We start from the raw sequence: 15,426 nt of genomic DNA, 5'->3' as shown, positions 1-15,426 counted from the left end.
TCGAGACTCGGGCACCAGGTGCCTTCTGACTTCCACACCTACGTTCTCCCCGCAGCCCTTGACTCCTCAGATGGCCGCCTGGGAGGCGGGTGTGCTGTAAAGGGTGGCCCTGCACGACTGAGGCCGACTCAGGACCCAGGCCCAGGGCCCAAACTGCTGAGTCCTATCAGCACTTTGAGACTTTTTCCTTAGTCTAGGAGGCCGAAGATGGGGCCCGAGGCTCTGCAGCTCCTCCCAGGGGCCCCTGGGCCTGGATTTTTGGAGTTTTCCAGCCATGGCCTGGAGACCCAGTTCTTAGGAGTTCCCCAAGGGTCATGGGGTGGGGGGGGACCCACCCTAGGCCTGCCAGGCCCCCAATGAGCTGGCCCCAACCTCGTCATTGGGCCCCTTATGTCCCTTTTCCACAGCTCCGCCCTTGGGCACTGTTGAAATATACTTTTTATTGCATTTCTGCCGTTTTACAAAAATATGACAAAATAAATTAAAAACAAATAAATAATCGCCTATTCTGTGTGTTTTCTGTTGTTTTTTGGGGGGTTTCCTTTCCTTTCCCCCCATCCTGGTCGAAAGGAAAACGGCAGATAGAGAGGCCCCAGGCCCCCGGCCCTGCCCCAGGAGGGGGCAGCCAATACTGGGATACATCGGGCCCGACCGCAGCGTTTTCTGGGTGGCGGCTGCCGCCCCGTCCGTGATTGATATTGCATATGAAAACAGGAAGGCAGGGCGGGCGGAGCTAATGCCAGCCGCTGGGCCAGCACACGGCCTGGGGACTGGGGCTGGGACTGGAGCTGGGGTTGGGCGACGGTGCCGGGGGCTCCGGGGGCTCGGAGGTGGGAGGCAGCGGCGGCGGCGGGAGGCTGTAGAAGCTGGCGTCCCCCGGCAGGACACCAGCTGCCGGGGCGGGCAGGGGCCCGGCGAGGGCGCAGGGCGGGCACTCGGCGGCGGCGGCGGCAGGGGCCTGGCGGGGGGAGGCGCCCTCGCCCCCGCAGCCCCACGGCCCGTCCCACTGCCAGCAGCCGGCGGGTGGCGTCGGGGGCAGGGGCAGCGGTGTTGGCGGCGGCGGCGGCGGCGCAGGGCTCCGGCTGCGGCGGGTGAGGAGGGCCGGGGCGCCCACAGGGGCCGGCGCTGTCCCTGCGGAGGCGAGAGGGGCCGTTCCGGGGAGATGCCGGCCCCGCCGCTGGACCCCGCTGGGGACCCTGCCCGCGCTCCCTCCGGGCTTTCAGGCATATGGAGGGCCTTATTGCTTCTGATCAGTGACAAGGGGTGGGCTTCTTCGGGTGCATCCCCCGCCTCTCTGGGCACTGGGCCCCTCCCGCTCACGGAGAGAGGACGGTCTGAGGAAGTCCCTCTGACTTCTGACCTATATCCCTGGTGCTACAGCTGCCACCTCTTGGGCTCCCTGGGATGGGCTGCTGGACTCCGGGCTGGGATGGGGTGGGAGGGGCGGCAGTGAGGCCTGTGGCTCTGCTCAGCACACGTGTGGCTGCAGCCCTGAACTCCCTGGGTGGGCAGCCCCAGCTCCACCTCCCAGGAAGGCCACCTCGAACAGCTGGGCTGCAGGGTGGGGACTTGCATAGAGGCCTGAGGGTCCAGTGCCCCCAGAGTGAGCTGGGTGTAGGGTCTCATGGGGGCAGGAGAGGCTGGGCCAGGTGGTGAAGGGGCCTCCCTCATCTCTCCTGGCACCGGAGCATGGCAGGCCGTGCGAGGGGCACTGGGATGAGGGGCTTTGGCATCCCTCCCCAGGGGTGAGGAGGGTCAGGCACAGGGCTCCAGGCTCTCTGGGGTCCCGGAAAGACTGGGTAGGCTTTGACCAAGAGGCTCCACGTACCACATACCCAGGTCCCCAACCGGTACCGGGAGACTGGGCCTCCTGTGTCCCCTTCAGCCCCTCTCCCCAGGCCTGGACACCCCACCCCTATCCCCAAAGCCCGGCCCTGAGTCCCCACCCCCGAGTTAAGGCTTGTGACCTGAGCCTTCCTCTTCGGGCCGGGGTGTGTCCGGCTCCTCAGCTGCGGCCTCGTCTGCCGGCCCACTCCGCTGGGCTCGGCTACCACCACTGCCACCGCCGGGGGTCCCGTCCTGCCGGGCCTGCCCGCCCGCCCCGTTGGGCCCGGCCTCAGCCCGGGCCCCGCCGAAGGGGAAGAGCTTGCCGGCGTGGAAGGCCTTGGGCGGCGAGTGGCTACGCTCTGGGTCCCGCCGGGTCTCGGGCGACTTGAGGAATTTGAAGCTGAGGAAGGCCGGCAGGCGGGTGTCACTGCTTGTGGGAGACGGGGCAGGGGGAGGCCGGGCAGTGAGGTTGGCCCCCGCGCCGGCCAGTGAAGATGCAGCCCCGGACGACAGGAACTTGCCCTGCAGTGGGATGATCTGCTTCAGCTTCATGACGTTGTTAGGTGCCAGCAGGGACCCCGGGCGCTTGGGCCGCTCCGGCCCATGGCCTCCTGCCGCCCCACTGCCCTTGGCCTTGGCTGAGGCCTTCTCTGGGGCAGCAGGGTCCAACCCGGGGCCCTCAGCCCGAGCTTCCTCCCGGCCACTGGCGTCGCGCTCCCTCCGGGCATGATGTTCCGCGTGGCGCTGGCGCTCCTCCTCCTCCCGCCTCCGCCGCTGCTGCTGCTGGTAGCGGTGCTGGGCCTGGCGCTCATGTCTCTGCGGGCAGAACGGAGCCATTATGGGGACTGGGAAGAGCAGGTGGGTGAGCAGGCACCAACCCAGGCCGGGCCCACGCCGGTGCTCTCCTGCGGAAGTGGGGAGAGATCCGAACGCGTCTTGGGTACCAGCTGCATCCCTGGACCCACCCTGGGGCTCTCTGCAGAAGTGGGGAGAGATCTGAACACTTATGGGGCACCAACTGCATCCCTGGACCCATGCCGGTGCTTTCTGAGGACTGAGAAGAGAACGAAAATTTACTGGCCACCAACTCTGTCCCTGATCCCCTGCCAGACACCGTCTTAGGAACTGGGAGAGTGTAAACAAATATCGGGCCTCAGTGGTTCCGTGCTTTCTGGAGAACTGCTGAGAGGCAGAGCTGTGACTGCCCCATCCAGTGGCCGGTAGCCACACACGGCTTTGTCAATTTAAATAACTGAAAAGAAAAAGCCTGTTTCTCAGGGGCACCAGCCCCGTTTCAAGTGCTCGTTGGTCATCTGTAGTGAGGGCCTACGTGGGCAGCACAGATATAGAACGTTTCCATCATCGTGGAGAGCTCCATCGGTTGGCACCAGTGAGCTCCCTGGCCTTCTCTGCAGCTTTCTGAGGAATGCGGCAGAGGCTTGGGCTTCTAGGAAGCGTCAGCTGTGTCTCTGGCCCCAAACAGGGCAATGCTGGGCAAGCTGGTGGATGACAGTTAGCGAGTGCCAACCCGGTGCTGGATGCCACCAGGATCCCAGAGGGGACCGGGCCCCTTTGGAACGCTAATTATTACACCAGGCTCTGAACACCCACCCTCCTGCTAAGGACTGGATGGCCAGCCAGGCTAGGTGGAGGAGCCCCACGGAGCAGAGATGTAAAGCGCACTGACCCCGGCCCACATACCTTGAAGGCCTCCCGGCGCTGGTACTCCAGCTTGGCCATCTCCTCGGCCACCCAGCCTGGGATGTCAGGGATGGCCACGTGAATGAGGTACTTGAGGAGCAGAGCGAAGTGCTGAGGTGACAGAGGAGGAGGCTGCAGGCACGGGGACACCCACCCGCTGCCTGGCTCCCCCAACCCGGCCGCCAGCCCCACCTCAAGCACCACCACGGACACGATGGCCGCCTCGGGGCTGAGCCAGGGGAAGAGGCGCTGCAGCTGCCCACACTGGCCAATTAGATAGCAGTTGACTACGATTGCCAGGACGCCCATGACCTCCATCACCTTCTGCAGGGGGACAGGCGGGCTGAGGGGGGACCCGGCCACCCTCCCCAGCACCCGCTCCACCTTGGTGCACCCCGGCTAGGGGCCCTCAGCCCTCCCCCCACCTGCCACTGGCCAATGCTCTCCACCCGCTGCCCAAAGGGCCGCTGCAGCCCCGTGCACAGCTTGAGGGCGTCACTGCGGATCTCGATGAGGTTGTTGATGAGGGCGCAGAGGGCAGCCAGGGGGAAGGCAGACGAGAAGAGCACGACGTAGCCAAACTGCACGAACATCTCCTGATAGTCCTGGAACGTGTCCTGTGGGCGGGCACCTGGGTGGGGCCTAGGGCTCTCCTTCAGCCCAGGACACCTCCTCCCTCAGACCACCTTCCTCTCCTCAAGCCCACCCCCCAGATTATTCTGCATGGACCCAGAGCTCCCCCTCGGGCAAGTTCCTGACCACATGAAGGGTCCCGTTATTCCTTCCCATCACCCCCAGCCCCTCCACCTCACTGTGCGCTTTGCCCCTCTGAGGGCCCTGCCTCTGCCCTCAGGCGCCCTCCTCACCTCGTATTTCTTCATACAGCTCTCGAGCTCGGCCTGGGTGAGCTGTGCCGAGTGTTCCTCCTCGGGTGGGTCGATCCAAGATGACCGATTCTGCCGCCGCTGCTTCCGGGCTGAGTCACCCAAGCCTGGCTCTGGGTCTGGGCCCCCATCAGGGCCCTGGTCGCGGCCCTCACCTCTGGCCCGGCGGAGCAGGACAGCTGGGGGCTCCCGTTCAGGGCTGCTGGGAGCCCCCTCGGCCTCATCGTCCTCCTCGGCCAGCGTGAACACGCCAGCTTCCAGCCCCTTCTCCACCATGGTGGGGCTCCCCTCCTCCAGGAGGGCCTCCGGGCTTGGGCCCAGCCGTCGCCGCCCAGCCCCCCGCTCAGCAAAGCTGACCTTCTTCAGCCGAAGCCCGCAGTCCAGGAGGCCGCCCTCCTCGCCTTCATCCTCCTCCTCCTCCTCCTCTTCGTCCTCATCCTCATCCTCGTCCTCCTCCTCCTCCTCCCTGCCCCCGCGAGGCCCGTCCCCCACCTCCCCACCTTCCCCCGCTGGCCGACGCTCCATTGTGGCCTCCTCCTCCTCCTCAGGTGCCCCGCAGGCCCCACTGAGACACCTGCGGCCCCCCCCACCGCTGCTGCCACCGACACCCTCTTCAGCCTGGGGTTCGAGGTGGCGTGCAGGGCGCCGGAGGCTCAGTAGGCCAAGCAGGGCACGGGCCAGCTCCCAGGCAGCCCGCAGGCCAAGCTCGCCACGGCCCAGCCGCCGGTACAGGTGCGGCTGCAAGACCTCTCGAATATTCTGGAGGAACTGGCGGGTGATCAGCAGAGTGGCCAGCATCTGGGGGCAGGAAGGGGGTGGAGAGAGGCCACGTGGGGGGCGGGCGGGGCTCTGGGCACCGGGACACACTGCAGGGACTGGGCACCCGCCCTCCCGAAAAACGCTTCCAGACACACCCTGAACCCAATTTGGATGTCCCTGGACACGGAGGCAACCCCAAACCGCAGCTGGGCAGGTCACAGCGCTCCTAGCCAATCTCCTGGGCAGGCAATGGCTTCCCTGCTTGCAGCACTGCCCAGGAGCTCGGCTGGTGCCCAGGGCCTCCGGGGGCTCCTGCCACCTGTGCCCCATCAGCGGAAGCCCATCCCCTCAGAGCATGCACCCTCGGCTTGGTGTGAGGCCCCCAGCACAGCCACACTGCCCACCCCGGCGAGGCCCCGAGGGCTCGCCACCTGCCAGTACTTTGGCCCGAGCCACGAGCAGGAGGCCCCGGAGGGAGAGGAGGAGCAGGCGGAACCGCAGGGCCGCGAGCGGGACCAGCACCGCCCAAAGCTGCCGCTCGAGGCTCTGGGACAGGGACAGGACGATCAGGAGCTGTGGAGGGACCGACGGACAGGTGGACAGACAGATGGGGGGGCGACAGGCAGAGAGAGGACACACGGACAGAAAGGAGAGAAGGATGGAGGAGGGGGGGAGGGGCTGGAGAGCCCATGGACCCGTTGGGCCAGGTCTGGCGCCCCCACTGGCTGCCATGGGGGGCACTGCTTCAGGCCGGGATCTTACCTCTTTCAGGCGCTCCATGTCCTTGAGGTAGAAGCCAATGTAGAAGAGGCTCAGGTATGAGTTGACGAATTGGAACTGCGGGAAGCAGGCAGGTGGGCGGTCACCCTGCCACCTCTGTCCCCAGGAGCTCCTGTGTGTCCCCTGCAGAACCCCTGCCTGCCTGCTGGCCACCACTCACCAGGACAACCTTGATGATGAGGTGCTTCTCGTAGGCGCTCTCCAGGCGGTAGTTCTCTGGGGGCCAAGGAGGCGAGTGAGGGGGTGGCCCAGACCTCCATGGGCAGCAGGCACCCTGCAGGGCAGCGGGGCCCTTCCTCCTGGGGGGTGGGCAGTGGGACCTCGCCTCGCAGGGCATACCCATGTCGTTGAGCCAGACGGCCAGCTTCTTGTAGCCCTCGGCGCTTGCACTGACCAGCAGGGCCAGCATGACTTTGGGCAGGAAGCGGGCGAGACGGGGCAGCCCCTTCACACTCAGCACCAGCTCCTGCAGGGGCAGGGCATTCACAGGTCACCCCGGCAGCTGGGCTCAGCTCACAGCACACCTGGACAGGTGGCTGCCAGGTCGGGGCCAAGGCCAGGGCTAGGGGCTGGAGGTCACCTGCAGTTGGAAGCAGCCGAGCATGAGCAGGAACACACAGGCCAGGCAGGTGAGGCACAAGGGGAGACTCACAAGCAGCTGGAAGAGCAGCCGCTTCCAGGGCGGGTAGTAGAACTCCTCGGCCCGAGTCACGGGGCTGATGCGCCGCACGCCCTGGCAGAGGGTGGGGGCCCGGCCCAACATGAGATCAGAGGGGCTGCCTCTGCCCTGCACCCTTCCCGACCCTTCGACCTCAGTGTCTCTTTGTCATGCTCTGCTACTGCGGTGCCCCCGCCTAATGCACCCTTCCCAGCCCCTCAAATCCAATTTCCCACCCCTCTCCCTTTGGGCATGGAGAGTCCCCCACTTGGCATACCATCTCGGATGCTGCAGCCCTACTTCACCCCTCCCTTTGTTCTTGCAATGCTCCTCGCCCAGTGTTTTCTCTTTTTTTTTTTTACCCCATTCTCGAAGTCCCTGGACTCAGATCCCCCCTGACTGACCCTGAACTGGGGCCGTGGCTCCTCCACAGCTTCCCCGGGTGAGTCCAGCGTCCCCCACTTGTAGGCCAGCTCTGCTCCCCTCCGTTTCCACTCCTCCAAGAAGAGCGTTGACCAGACCACGTTGAAGAGGGCAAAGACCACGCAGGATACATCCCGGCTTGTCTGGGGGTGGCAGAGGAGGGCTGAAATGTTGGCTGGCCCAGCCCAGGGAGGAAGGTGTCTTGGGTGTCCCAGCCCCTGTGCAGTCCACACCCGGCACCTGATCAGCCTCTGTGAAGGTGTACAGGACAGAGCCGAAGACTGCCGGGTACACCATTGCCGATGTGTAGAAACCCAGCCAGGCGAAGTACATGGCAATCTTCACGCCAAAGTAGTCGCAGATCTCATCTGCCAGGGACAGGGGGTTCCCAGTCAGCCCTGACTGCCTCCTGGGACCCCCACCCCCCCACCCCCCGGCCGGGACCACACCTAGAGGCTGGTTTTCACACACAGCCTGCACCCATGACTTCATGAGGCGGTTCAGGATGCGCTGCTCGTGCACTGGGAACACCTGCTGGATGATCCCGCGGGCCGCCAGTTCAGGGACTGTTGGGGGACAAGAACCCTTCTGCCTGTGCTGGGCCTGGCCAGCCCCCCTCGGCTGAAACCCAAGTCATAGCTTTTTGCCTGCTCTTAAACTCGCAGAGGCTCTTCCCAGGAGAGGAGTTCTTGGTGGAAGGAATATCCGGTTCTTCCTCAAAATTTGGGAGGTGCAGGGGCAGGTGGGGAAGGGTGCAGGAGACCTGAGAGGGTGGGATCCCAGTGGAGAATCACTTTTTTTTTTTTTTTTGGCCACACCGCACGGCTTGCGGGATCTTAGTTCCCCGACCAGGGATCGAACCCGGGCTCCCTGCAGTGGAAGTGTGGAGTCCTAACCACTGGACCACCAGGGAATTTCTCCGAACCACTTTTTTAAACAGAGCTATTTGGCCTCAGCTCATTGCTCCAAACGTCTGAGGAATGGTGCAAAGCTGGCATTAGAAGGTGAACTTGCAGCAGCTGGTTTCCTGGAGGGGAAACTGAGGCCCAGGGCTGCACCACAGAGTATGTGGAGTGCTGTCCATGGTCCTGCCCCTACCTTATCCCAGACCCAGAGAATGGTTTCTCCTGGACCTGCCTCCGAGGGGACAAGCCCCACCCCTTTGCTGAGGCCACACCCCTTCAGCTCATTGATTGATCTCCAGGCCCCGCCCAACTCTTCAGTAGCCCCTGATTGGTTGCATCTAGGCCTCACCTTCCTAACCCTCCTACTTTGATAGCTGTCCTCTAAGAGCCCCAGCCAACTCCCCACATATGATTGGACGGTTGGGACCGCCTCACTCACTGATTGGCTGGTCGTCCAGAAAGCGCACATTGTGCAGTGTCTCGCCCTGCTTGGCACGGAGGTTCTGCAGCCAGAAGCGGATGATGCTCTGGCGCTCCTGCAGGGGACAGGGCGTGAGCACAGGGAGCAGCCGCCCACGGGCTAGGAATGTGCGCTGGGGGCCAGAGCCGGCCGCACCTGGGAGGTGAAGAAGCGCAGCTCACTCTCCACATTCTCGTAGATGAAGTCCTCCTCGCAGGAGAAGCCGCGGGTGCCCCCGCCAAACTCAGTCTTCACTGCTTTGCGCAGACCCAGCTCGTCGGCCCCTCTGAGTAGGCTGCGGGAAGGGCAGGGGAGGTGGGATCACGGGGAGACCCTGGCTCACCATCCTGGAACTAGGGATGGTGTACCTGGTGGCCGTCAGGGACAAATGCAGGGTGGCTAGACCTCGCAGTTGGTGCTTGGAAGGGTGGGGAGCTGAGTAGCAGGGTCAGCGAGAGGCCAGGGACAGGGACTCGCCTCTCATACGTGGCGGTGACGAAGAAGGCGTAGGCACGCGTGTGGCGATGGTGGCGGACTTGCACGATGAGCTCGGGGATGCCCACGCGGATGTGGTTCAGCAGCCATAGCAGCGTGTGGTCATCGGTCGTGTCTGCCAAGGGGCACAGGGACCGATAGCTCTTGCCACGAGTGGTCCAAGGCCTCCTGCAGACTCCTACTCAGGGGAGCCCAGCTCAAGGGAGCTCACTCTGGACCCTGGGGGGATGGGCACAGGTACCTGGGAAGGTCATCAACACGTCGCAGTTCTCTGTGGGCACCGTCTTCATCCATGCCTTGTGGGACACCAGGTACCGACCCACCTGCAGGAGCCGCTTCCCAAAAAGCTTATCTGGGGAGCAGGCAGGGCAGGCTGGGGTGAGGCCATTCCCGGATCAGAACCCTGGCCTCCAGTCTTGGTCCCTCCAGCCCTTGCCCCCGATCACACACTCGCCAGGGCTCCTCGGCTCTCAGCTTGGCATTCAAGGCCCTGCGAGCTCTGGTCTTGGCTTGTTTCCTTCCCTCCACGTCCTTGCACCAGCCAGGCCCTTCTCCAGGAATGCCCTTCCCCCAGGTCCTCCCTTACAAATCTTACTCATTCTCGAGGCCCAGCTCCGCCTCCAAAACCACAATCGATGGGGCGCTCACTAGCAGATCTGAGCGCCTCACCACATTATGTCAGTGCGTCCTCATAGCTGGGCGTGGTTCTTACCCCCATTTCACAGGCGAGGAAACTGAGGCCCAGAGCATTTAAGTCACGCGCCAAGGTCACACAGTCGAGCAGGGATTCGAACCCAGGACTGTAAGATTCTGTAGCCTCTGTGGAGAGGCTCTCTCAAGCGCATCACTGCTCGGCAGCGATTCGGTAGCCCAAGGGGTGACTGGGCTCAGCCCCGGGCTGGGGTTCTAGGAGGGGCGTGTCGGTGTCTCTGCGCTGGGACCCCCCACCCGCTGCACCGTCCCAGCCGCGCCCGCCCGGCCGCAGCCGCAGTGCCGGAGGAGCGGGTCCCTCGACTGGACTCCAGACCGGGACCGCTGACTCCAATCCCCCTCCCCGTACAGCCGCCGCGAACACCCCAGGCACCTGCCACCCTGTCAGATCCAGGCGCTGAACACATACCCAGAACTCCGGACGCTGGGGCTGCAGGCTCGCCGTCCGGCGGGGGCCTCTTGCCACGCTCACCCTCCAGGGACGTGCCCCCGGCGCCGGAGGCAGCTTCGGCCATTGCGAGGGCAGGTCAGGTCAGGGGCTGCGGGCGGCTCAGGCACTGGGGGACCGCGGGCTCATGGGGCGGGTGCAGCCACGGAGCGCGCCAGAGGAGGAGACAAAGGCCGCGCCCGCCCGAGCCGGCCGCCGTCCCCGCGTGCCCGAGCGCTGCTTCTCGTCCCCGCCCGCGCCAAACCTCGATTCTCCTTCCCGGCCCCGGGCGCGTTTTTCTCTGGTTCTCGACTCCGCCCGTGTTGTTTTCTGGGTTTCGTTCTCGCCCGCCCACCTCACTCTCTGGTGTTCGTCCCCGCCCGCACCGAACATGCATTCTCTTCCCGGTCCCCGCCTGCCCCGGGCCTGGATTCTCCTCCTCGGAGCCTTAGTTTCGCCATAGGTTTGGAATCTGAGATGGGCGTGGGAGATTCCTGGTAGCAATAACTTCAACCACCACAGAAAGGATGAGAATAAATATATCAGGTCCTGCATTATGGCCTTAGCACATGCTGTTTAGCTACCTAGGTCACTCTTCACGCCCTCTTTGTCCAGTTGACCCCTGCACCCTTCAGGATGTAACGTCCTCAGGGAGGACCCGATAGAGTTACCAAGTTTAGCAAATAAAATACAGTCCTCCTAGTTAAATGTAAATTTCAGATAAATGAATAAATTTTTAGTATATCCCAAATATTGCATGGGACATAGTTATACTAAAACGTTACTCCTTGTTTATCTGAAATCCACATTTAACTGGGTGCCCTGTATTTTGCCTGTCACCCGGACCCCCTGACCATCCTGTGTAGCCTCCTCCGTTAGACTGACAGGCCAGCGAGGGCAGGGACCCAGACTGATTCTTAGCGGTCACACGGTAGGCGTTTGATGTATACTTTTGACAGATGGAACAACTCGGAGACTGCGAATGTCATCATTCGCCCGTCTTTTACAAATGAAAAAAATTGAGCAGGGCGAGGCGTGAGGTCATTAGAACTGTGTCCTGTTCCAGTCTTCCCGAAGTACAGGCGGGCTGCCCGCTCTCTCCGTCCAAGAACCAGAAAATTAGCCGCGAGAAAACACCCCCGGAGACGAGACCCCGCCCATCTGGTGCCTGGAATTCCACCATCTGAGCTTTATTTCGCGAGCCGGCGCTGTCCTGGGTTAACCTGAAAGTAATCTTTGAGACTCCCCTTTCTGGCTCTCGGGGAGCCAGAGACAGACCGGACACTCAATTCTGCAGGAGCAGACCTGGGCCAGAGAAGCCCAGAAGGGAGAGAGGACTGTGCTGGGGGTCCTTGGGAAGTTTCCTGGCGGAGGGGGACCTTGGAGCTAGGCACTGAGGCAGAGTTTGTCAAATGAAGAAGGGTATCCGAGGCGGAGGGTACGGCGGGAGGGAAAGATGGGGAGGGGCGAGAAACTGTATAGAGTTACGAGAAAACAAGTAGAAGTCTTCCCAGAAATTTGAACAAGATTTTCCCAGGGCCAATGCGTAGGTTCCCCGGAACTCATCACTCCCGCCACTGGGATGCTCCTGCTTCGACTCAAACACTCGCCTGTCTATAATTCCCACTGCTCTATGCCAAGCCCTGTCCTTACTTCCACCCCTCATTTCCGGTGTCTAGGATCCCGGCCGCTCTAGGATCCTAAAAATTCTGTCCCGGCCGCTCTAGGATCCTAAAAATTCTGTCTAATGTTGCCGGTGGAACACCCTTTCGCTGCACCCCGGCGTGCGAGCCCCCTGCCTCTTTCCCTGGCATCAGCCAGTAGGAGCGAAGATCTTCAGTGGGTGGGCGGTACGTCTTCTAAGGGGCCCAATGGTAATCGAGAATCGTTGAGCACTTTACCAGTCACGCCGCGGAGTGGGCGGGGCTTCCTGCCTGGACTTGCAGATTCCCGGGCTGGGCGAGCAGGCAGGTCGCTGGTTGAGAATCCATGTGGCGGGGGCTGTGGACCCTGGTAGCCCGGGCGGCACGTGGGCCTCGCAGGTGGGGTGACCTGGGGAAGGGGTGTGACAGCGTAGGGCGCTACTTGGGCCCCAAACCCTCTCCCTGGGATCTGGGGGCGCAGTTCCCTGCGGCAGAACCACCTTTCCCCTTCTTTCAAGCCCCAATCTGTCCATCCCCCTGCCGCAGAGCCCACATATGGGTCAACTTCTCTCAGAGATCTCAATCCAGTCATCTTCCGGCCTCAGACCCTCCAGTCTGTCCATCCCCCAGCCTCAGAACTTCCAGTTGGGTCAGCTCCCGACCATCGAGCCCACTATCCACCTGCCACTCTGACGGCAGAACTTCTCAGATGCACTGACTGACTCTCCTCCTCTCCAGTCCCAGACCGTGCACGCGCCAGGGCAGTGGCGCCCCAGCCCCCGGTTCCGGAGCCACTATCTTCGCGCTGAGCTCCGGCCAAGGCCGCTGCGGCATCGCGGTGATCCGAACCAGCGGCCCCGCCAGCGGCCAGGCCCTCCGGAGCCTCACGGCGCCCCGGGACTTACCCCCGGCCCGCAAAGCCTGCCTGCGCCTGCTCAGCGACCCCCGCTCTGAGGAGCCTTTGGACCACGCGCTGGTGCTTTGGTTCCCGGGTGAGGGGCTCCAGATCCAGAACCTCATGTAGCTCCGATGACCCAGCTTCCTCCTTCCAGGCGTTGCCCAGGCTGTATCCTCCTGACACCTATCTCCTCAACATACTAGGTCCCCAGAGTTTCACGGGTGAGGATTGCGCGGAGTTCTACGTGCATGGAGGCCCGGCTGTGGTGAGTGGTGTCCTGCAGGCCCTGGGTGAGTGCCCAGGCCCGAGATGTGCTTGGGTTTGAGGTATGGCTATGTTGGTGGGCCTAGGTAGGGGCCAGGGGGGCTCAGGACCCTGGACCTTCCCGTAGGCAGTGTGCCAGGGCTGCGGCCTGCAGAGGCAGGCGAGTTCACCAGGAGGGCGTTCGCCCACGGGAAGCTGAGCCTGACCGAGGTGGAGGGGTTGGCGGATCTGATCCATGCAGAAACCGAGGCACAGCGGCGACAGGCCCTGAGGCAGCTAGATGGGGAGCTGAGCCATCTCTGCCGCGGCTGGGCCGAGACCCTCACTAAGGCAAGTACACCATTCGCTCATACCTTGCCTCAGAGACCCTATCTAACCATCTGCTATATTAGCGCTTCCTGTCTATGAGTCTCCAATCTGACCCCTTATGTCGGGCTGGACCTGGGCACATTGAGGGGTAGGTTTCTGTGTGATCACACTATCCACCTCTCCCTCCCTCAGGCTCTGGCCCACGTGGAGGCCTATATCGATTTTGGTGAGGATGACAACCTGGAGGAGGGCGTCCTGGATCAAGGTGGGTCTGCCTGGGGGGTGGGAGGTGGGAACATCTGGCATCTCAGCCCTCAGAGGCCTCCTTACTCCCTCTCCTTTCCTCCATCCACAGCTGACAGTGAAGTGCGGGAGCTGGAGGTGGCACTGGGCGCACATCTTCGAGATGCCAGGCGCGGACAGAGGCTCCGCTCAGGGGCTCACGTAGTGGTTGCGGGACCTCCCAACGCCGGCAAGAGCAGCCTAGTGAACCTGCTCAGTGCGTGGTCAGGGGGCGGGGCCCAGGGCAGGGGGGGTAGGTAGCCCCAGGGCAGGGGGCTAGGAGCAGGCGGGGTGGGGGTGGGTGGCTACCGAGCTTTCAGGGATGGGGAAGGGGCCAGGGAGGTCAAAGAAAAGGTCCAGCCCCCCGGGGGGGGGCGTGGTGGGAGGGGTGTGGAGCCTTGGGGGAGGGGCTCCCTCATCTCCACTCCGCCTCCTTCCTCTGACCCCCACCCCCAGGCCGGAAGCCTGTGTCCATCGTGTCCCCGGAGCCGGGGACCACCCGAGATGTGCTGGAGACCCCCGTGGACCTGGCCGGGTTCCCGGCGCTGCTGAGCGACACGGCGGGGTTGCGGGAGGGCGTGGGGCCTGTGGAGCAGGAGGGCGTGCGTCGCGCCCAAAAAAGGTTGGCAGGCAGGGCGGTGGGAGGGGGAAACGGGGGCCCTTCCTCTGCTGTTTCAACCGGTTGCGTTTAGTTTTCATTCTTCCTTAATGAGGAAAGGCTACTAAGCCCCATTAAGTGGGGACCCAGCTATTTGGGGAGGGCAGCTTTTTAATTTCGGCCTCTGCCCCTGCTCCTGCCCAGTGCTCCTAATTGCTCAACTCTGAGGTCCACGCTCCGTTTTCCCGCTTCCCCAGGCTGGAGCAGGCTGACCTCATCCTGGCCGTGCTGGATGCTTCTGACCTGGCCTCTGCGTCCAGCTGCAACTTCCTGGACACCGTTGTCATCCCTGCGGGAGCCGGGAGCCCAAATGGGAGCAGCCAGCGCCTCCTGCTGGTGCTGAATAAGTCGGACCTGCTGCCAGCTGGGGGCCCAGACCCCAGTCCTGACCTGCCCCCTCACCTGTTGCTGTCCTGCCTAACTGGCAAGGGGCTGGATGGCTTCCTGGAAGCGCTGAGGAAGGAGCTGGCTGCATTGTGAGCCCCCCTTGCCCGCTGGGCAACCTCCCTCTGTCCAAGTTCAGGGGCTGAGCCACTGGCTTTGGGCACGAACCTACCCTGCCAACTCAGTTTTTGTATCTAAAAAATGGGTATGATCATCCCCCCCCCCTTTGAATGTTGAGAGAGACCCCATCCTTTGTCCCTTCCAGGTGTGGGGACCCATCCACAGGCCCACCACTTCTGACACGGGCGAGGCACCAGCATCACCTCCAGGGCTGCCTGGATGCCCTTGGCCACTACAAGCAGGCGAAAGACTTAGCCCTGGCGGCCGAAGCACTTCGGGTCGCCCGAGGGCACCTGACCCGCATCACCGGTGGAGGGGGCACCGAGGAGATCCTGGATATCATCTTCCGAGACTTCTGCGTGGGCAAGTGAGGGGGCGGCCAAAGCTCAGACCCAGGCTGGGTGGACACCCAGAAGCCTTGAGGCATCTGGGAACAGCTTAGGCCAAATGGGAGTCTCAGCCCCTAGGGGAAGAACTTGACCCCAAACGGTGAAGCCTCTGTTGCTGGTTGTGACCAAGCTACAGCTGTCCAGATTCCCAGCAGGGACTTGCTGGGGGTTCAAGCCCAGGAGTGGGGCTGAATGGAGGTCTCTTTTGGCACCTGATGCTGGGGGGACTAGGAGTGGAGGGTTGGGATGGAGGTCGGAGGGTCTCGGGTCTTTGTTTCATAGTTTTTAATTTATTTTGCAAATACCAAAGGAATGTAAAAAACTCAGGTGATCTGGAAACGTTTAAACACCCCCTCCCTGGGGTCACGGCTTAACTTGTATCCTAACAGAACTTTCTCTGCATGTTTGCATACTTGTGACTGCACCTATAAAGTATGTTGTATCTTGTA

The 15,426-nt window shown here is 62.9% G+C and overlaps 2 protein-coding genes across 4 annotated transcripts; one reads left to right on the top strand and one right to left on the bottom strand.

Moving 5' to 3' along the window:
* Nucleotides 1-420: 420 nt before the first annotated feature.
* ANO8 (anoctamin 8) lies at nucleotides 421-10,356 on the bottom strand. 2 transcript variants are annotated; one of them, XM_057540188.1, is made up of 18 exons: nucleotides 10,013-10,355; nucleotides 9,134-9,244; nucleotides 8,875-9,007; nucleotides 8,554-8,692; nucleotides 8,377-8,473; nucleotides 7,482-7,598; nucleotides 7,273-7,400; nucleotides 7,014-7,175; nucleotides 6,532-6,684; nucleotides 6,291-6,417; nucleotides 6,112-6,167; nucleotides 5,934-6,008; nucleotides 4,395-5,210; nucleotides 3,954-4,145; nucleotides 3,721-3,852; nucleotides 3,529-3,639; nucleotides 1,968-2,643; nucleotides 421-1,131 (listed from the first exon to the last, which is right to left on the bottom strand). In XM_057540188.1, the coding sequence occupies exons 1-18, from the start codon at nucleotides 10,116-10,118 to the stop codon at nucleotides 734-736; spliced, it is 3,729 nt and encodes a 1,242-aa protein (XP_057396171.1). In that variant the 5' UTR covers nucleotides 10,119-10,355; the 3' UTR covers nucleotides 421-733. The 2 variants fall into 2 exon arrangements, with proteins under 2 accessions (XP_057396171.1, XP_057396172.1); XM_057540189.1 differs by lacking the exon at nucleotides 3,721-3,852 and having other exon boundaries at nucleotides 10,013-10,356.
* Nucleotides 10,357-11,965: 1,609 nt separating this feature from the next.
* Nucleotides 11,966-15,426, top strand: GTPBP3 (GTP binding protein 3, mitochondrial). 2 transcript variants are annotated; one of them, XM_007195498.3, is made up of 9 exons: nucleotides 11,966-12,072; nucleotides 12,412-12,665; nucleotides 12,775-12,861; nucleotides 12,963-13,165; nucleotides 13,337-13,409; nucleotides 13,500-13,643; nucleotides 13,883-14,048; nucleotides 14,282-14,560; nucleotides 14,734-15,426. In XM_007195498.3, the coding sequence occupies exons 1-9, from the start codon at nucleotides 12,020-12,022 to the stop codon at nucleotides 14,957-14,959; spliced, it is 1,485 nt and encodes a 494-aa protein (XP_007195560.2). In that variant the 5' UTR covers nucleotides 11,966-12,019; the 3' UTR covers nucleotides 14,960-15,426. The 2 variants fall into 2 exon arrangements, with proteins under 2 accessions (XP_007195560.2, XP_007195559.2); XM_007195497.2 differs by having other exon boundaries at nucleotides 13,337-13,643.

This window comes from Balaenoptera acutorostrata, chromosome 2 (genome assembly GCF_949987535.1).
Source record: "Balaenoptera acutorostrata chromosome 2, mBalAcu1.1, whole genome shotgun sequence".
NCBI classification, from domain to species: Eukaryota; Metazoa; Chordata; class Mammalia; order Artiodactyla; family Balaenopteridae; genus Balaenoptera; species Balaenoptera acutorostrata.
The sequence above is the reverse complement of the archived record's forward strand: the minus strand, read 5'-3'. Positions and strand labels throughout refer to the sequence as shown.

Coding starts and splice junctions, on each gene's coding strand:
- ANO8 (XM_057540188.1), bottom strand. CDS start 10,118: ATGGCCGAAGCTGCCTCCGGCGCCGGGGGCACGTCCCTGGAGGGTGAG. Junction 5,211..5,933: donor ACATGGAGCGCCTGAAAGAG/GTAAGATCCCGG, acceptor TCCTGCCCCCAG/ATGCTGGCCACTCTGCTGAT. Junction 3,640..3,720: donor TGTCCGTGGTGGTGCTTGAG/GTGGGGCTGGCG, acceptor CTGTCACCTCAG/CACTTCGCTCTGCTCCTCAA.
- GTPBP3 (XM_007195497.2), top strand. CDS start 12,020: ATGTGGCGGGGGCTGTGGACCCTGGTAGCCCGGGCGGCACGTGGGCCT. Junction 14,049..14,281: donor GTGCGTCGCGCCCAAAAAAG/GTTGGCAGGCAG, acceptor CCGCTTCCCCAG/GCTGGAGCAGGCTGACCTCA. Junction 14,561..14,733: donor AGGAAGGAGCTGGCTGCATT/GTGAGCCCCCCT, acceptor TGTCCCTTCCAG/GTGTGGGGACCCATCCACAG.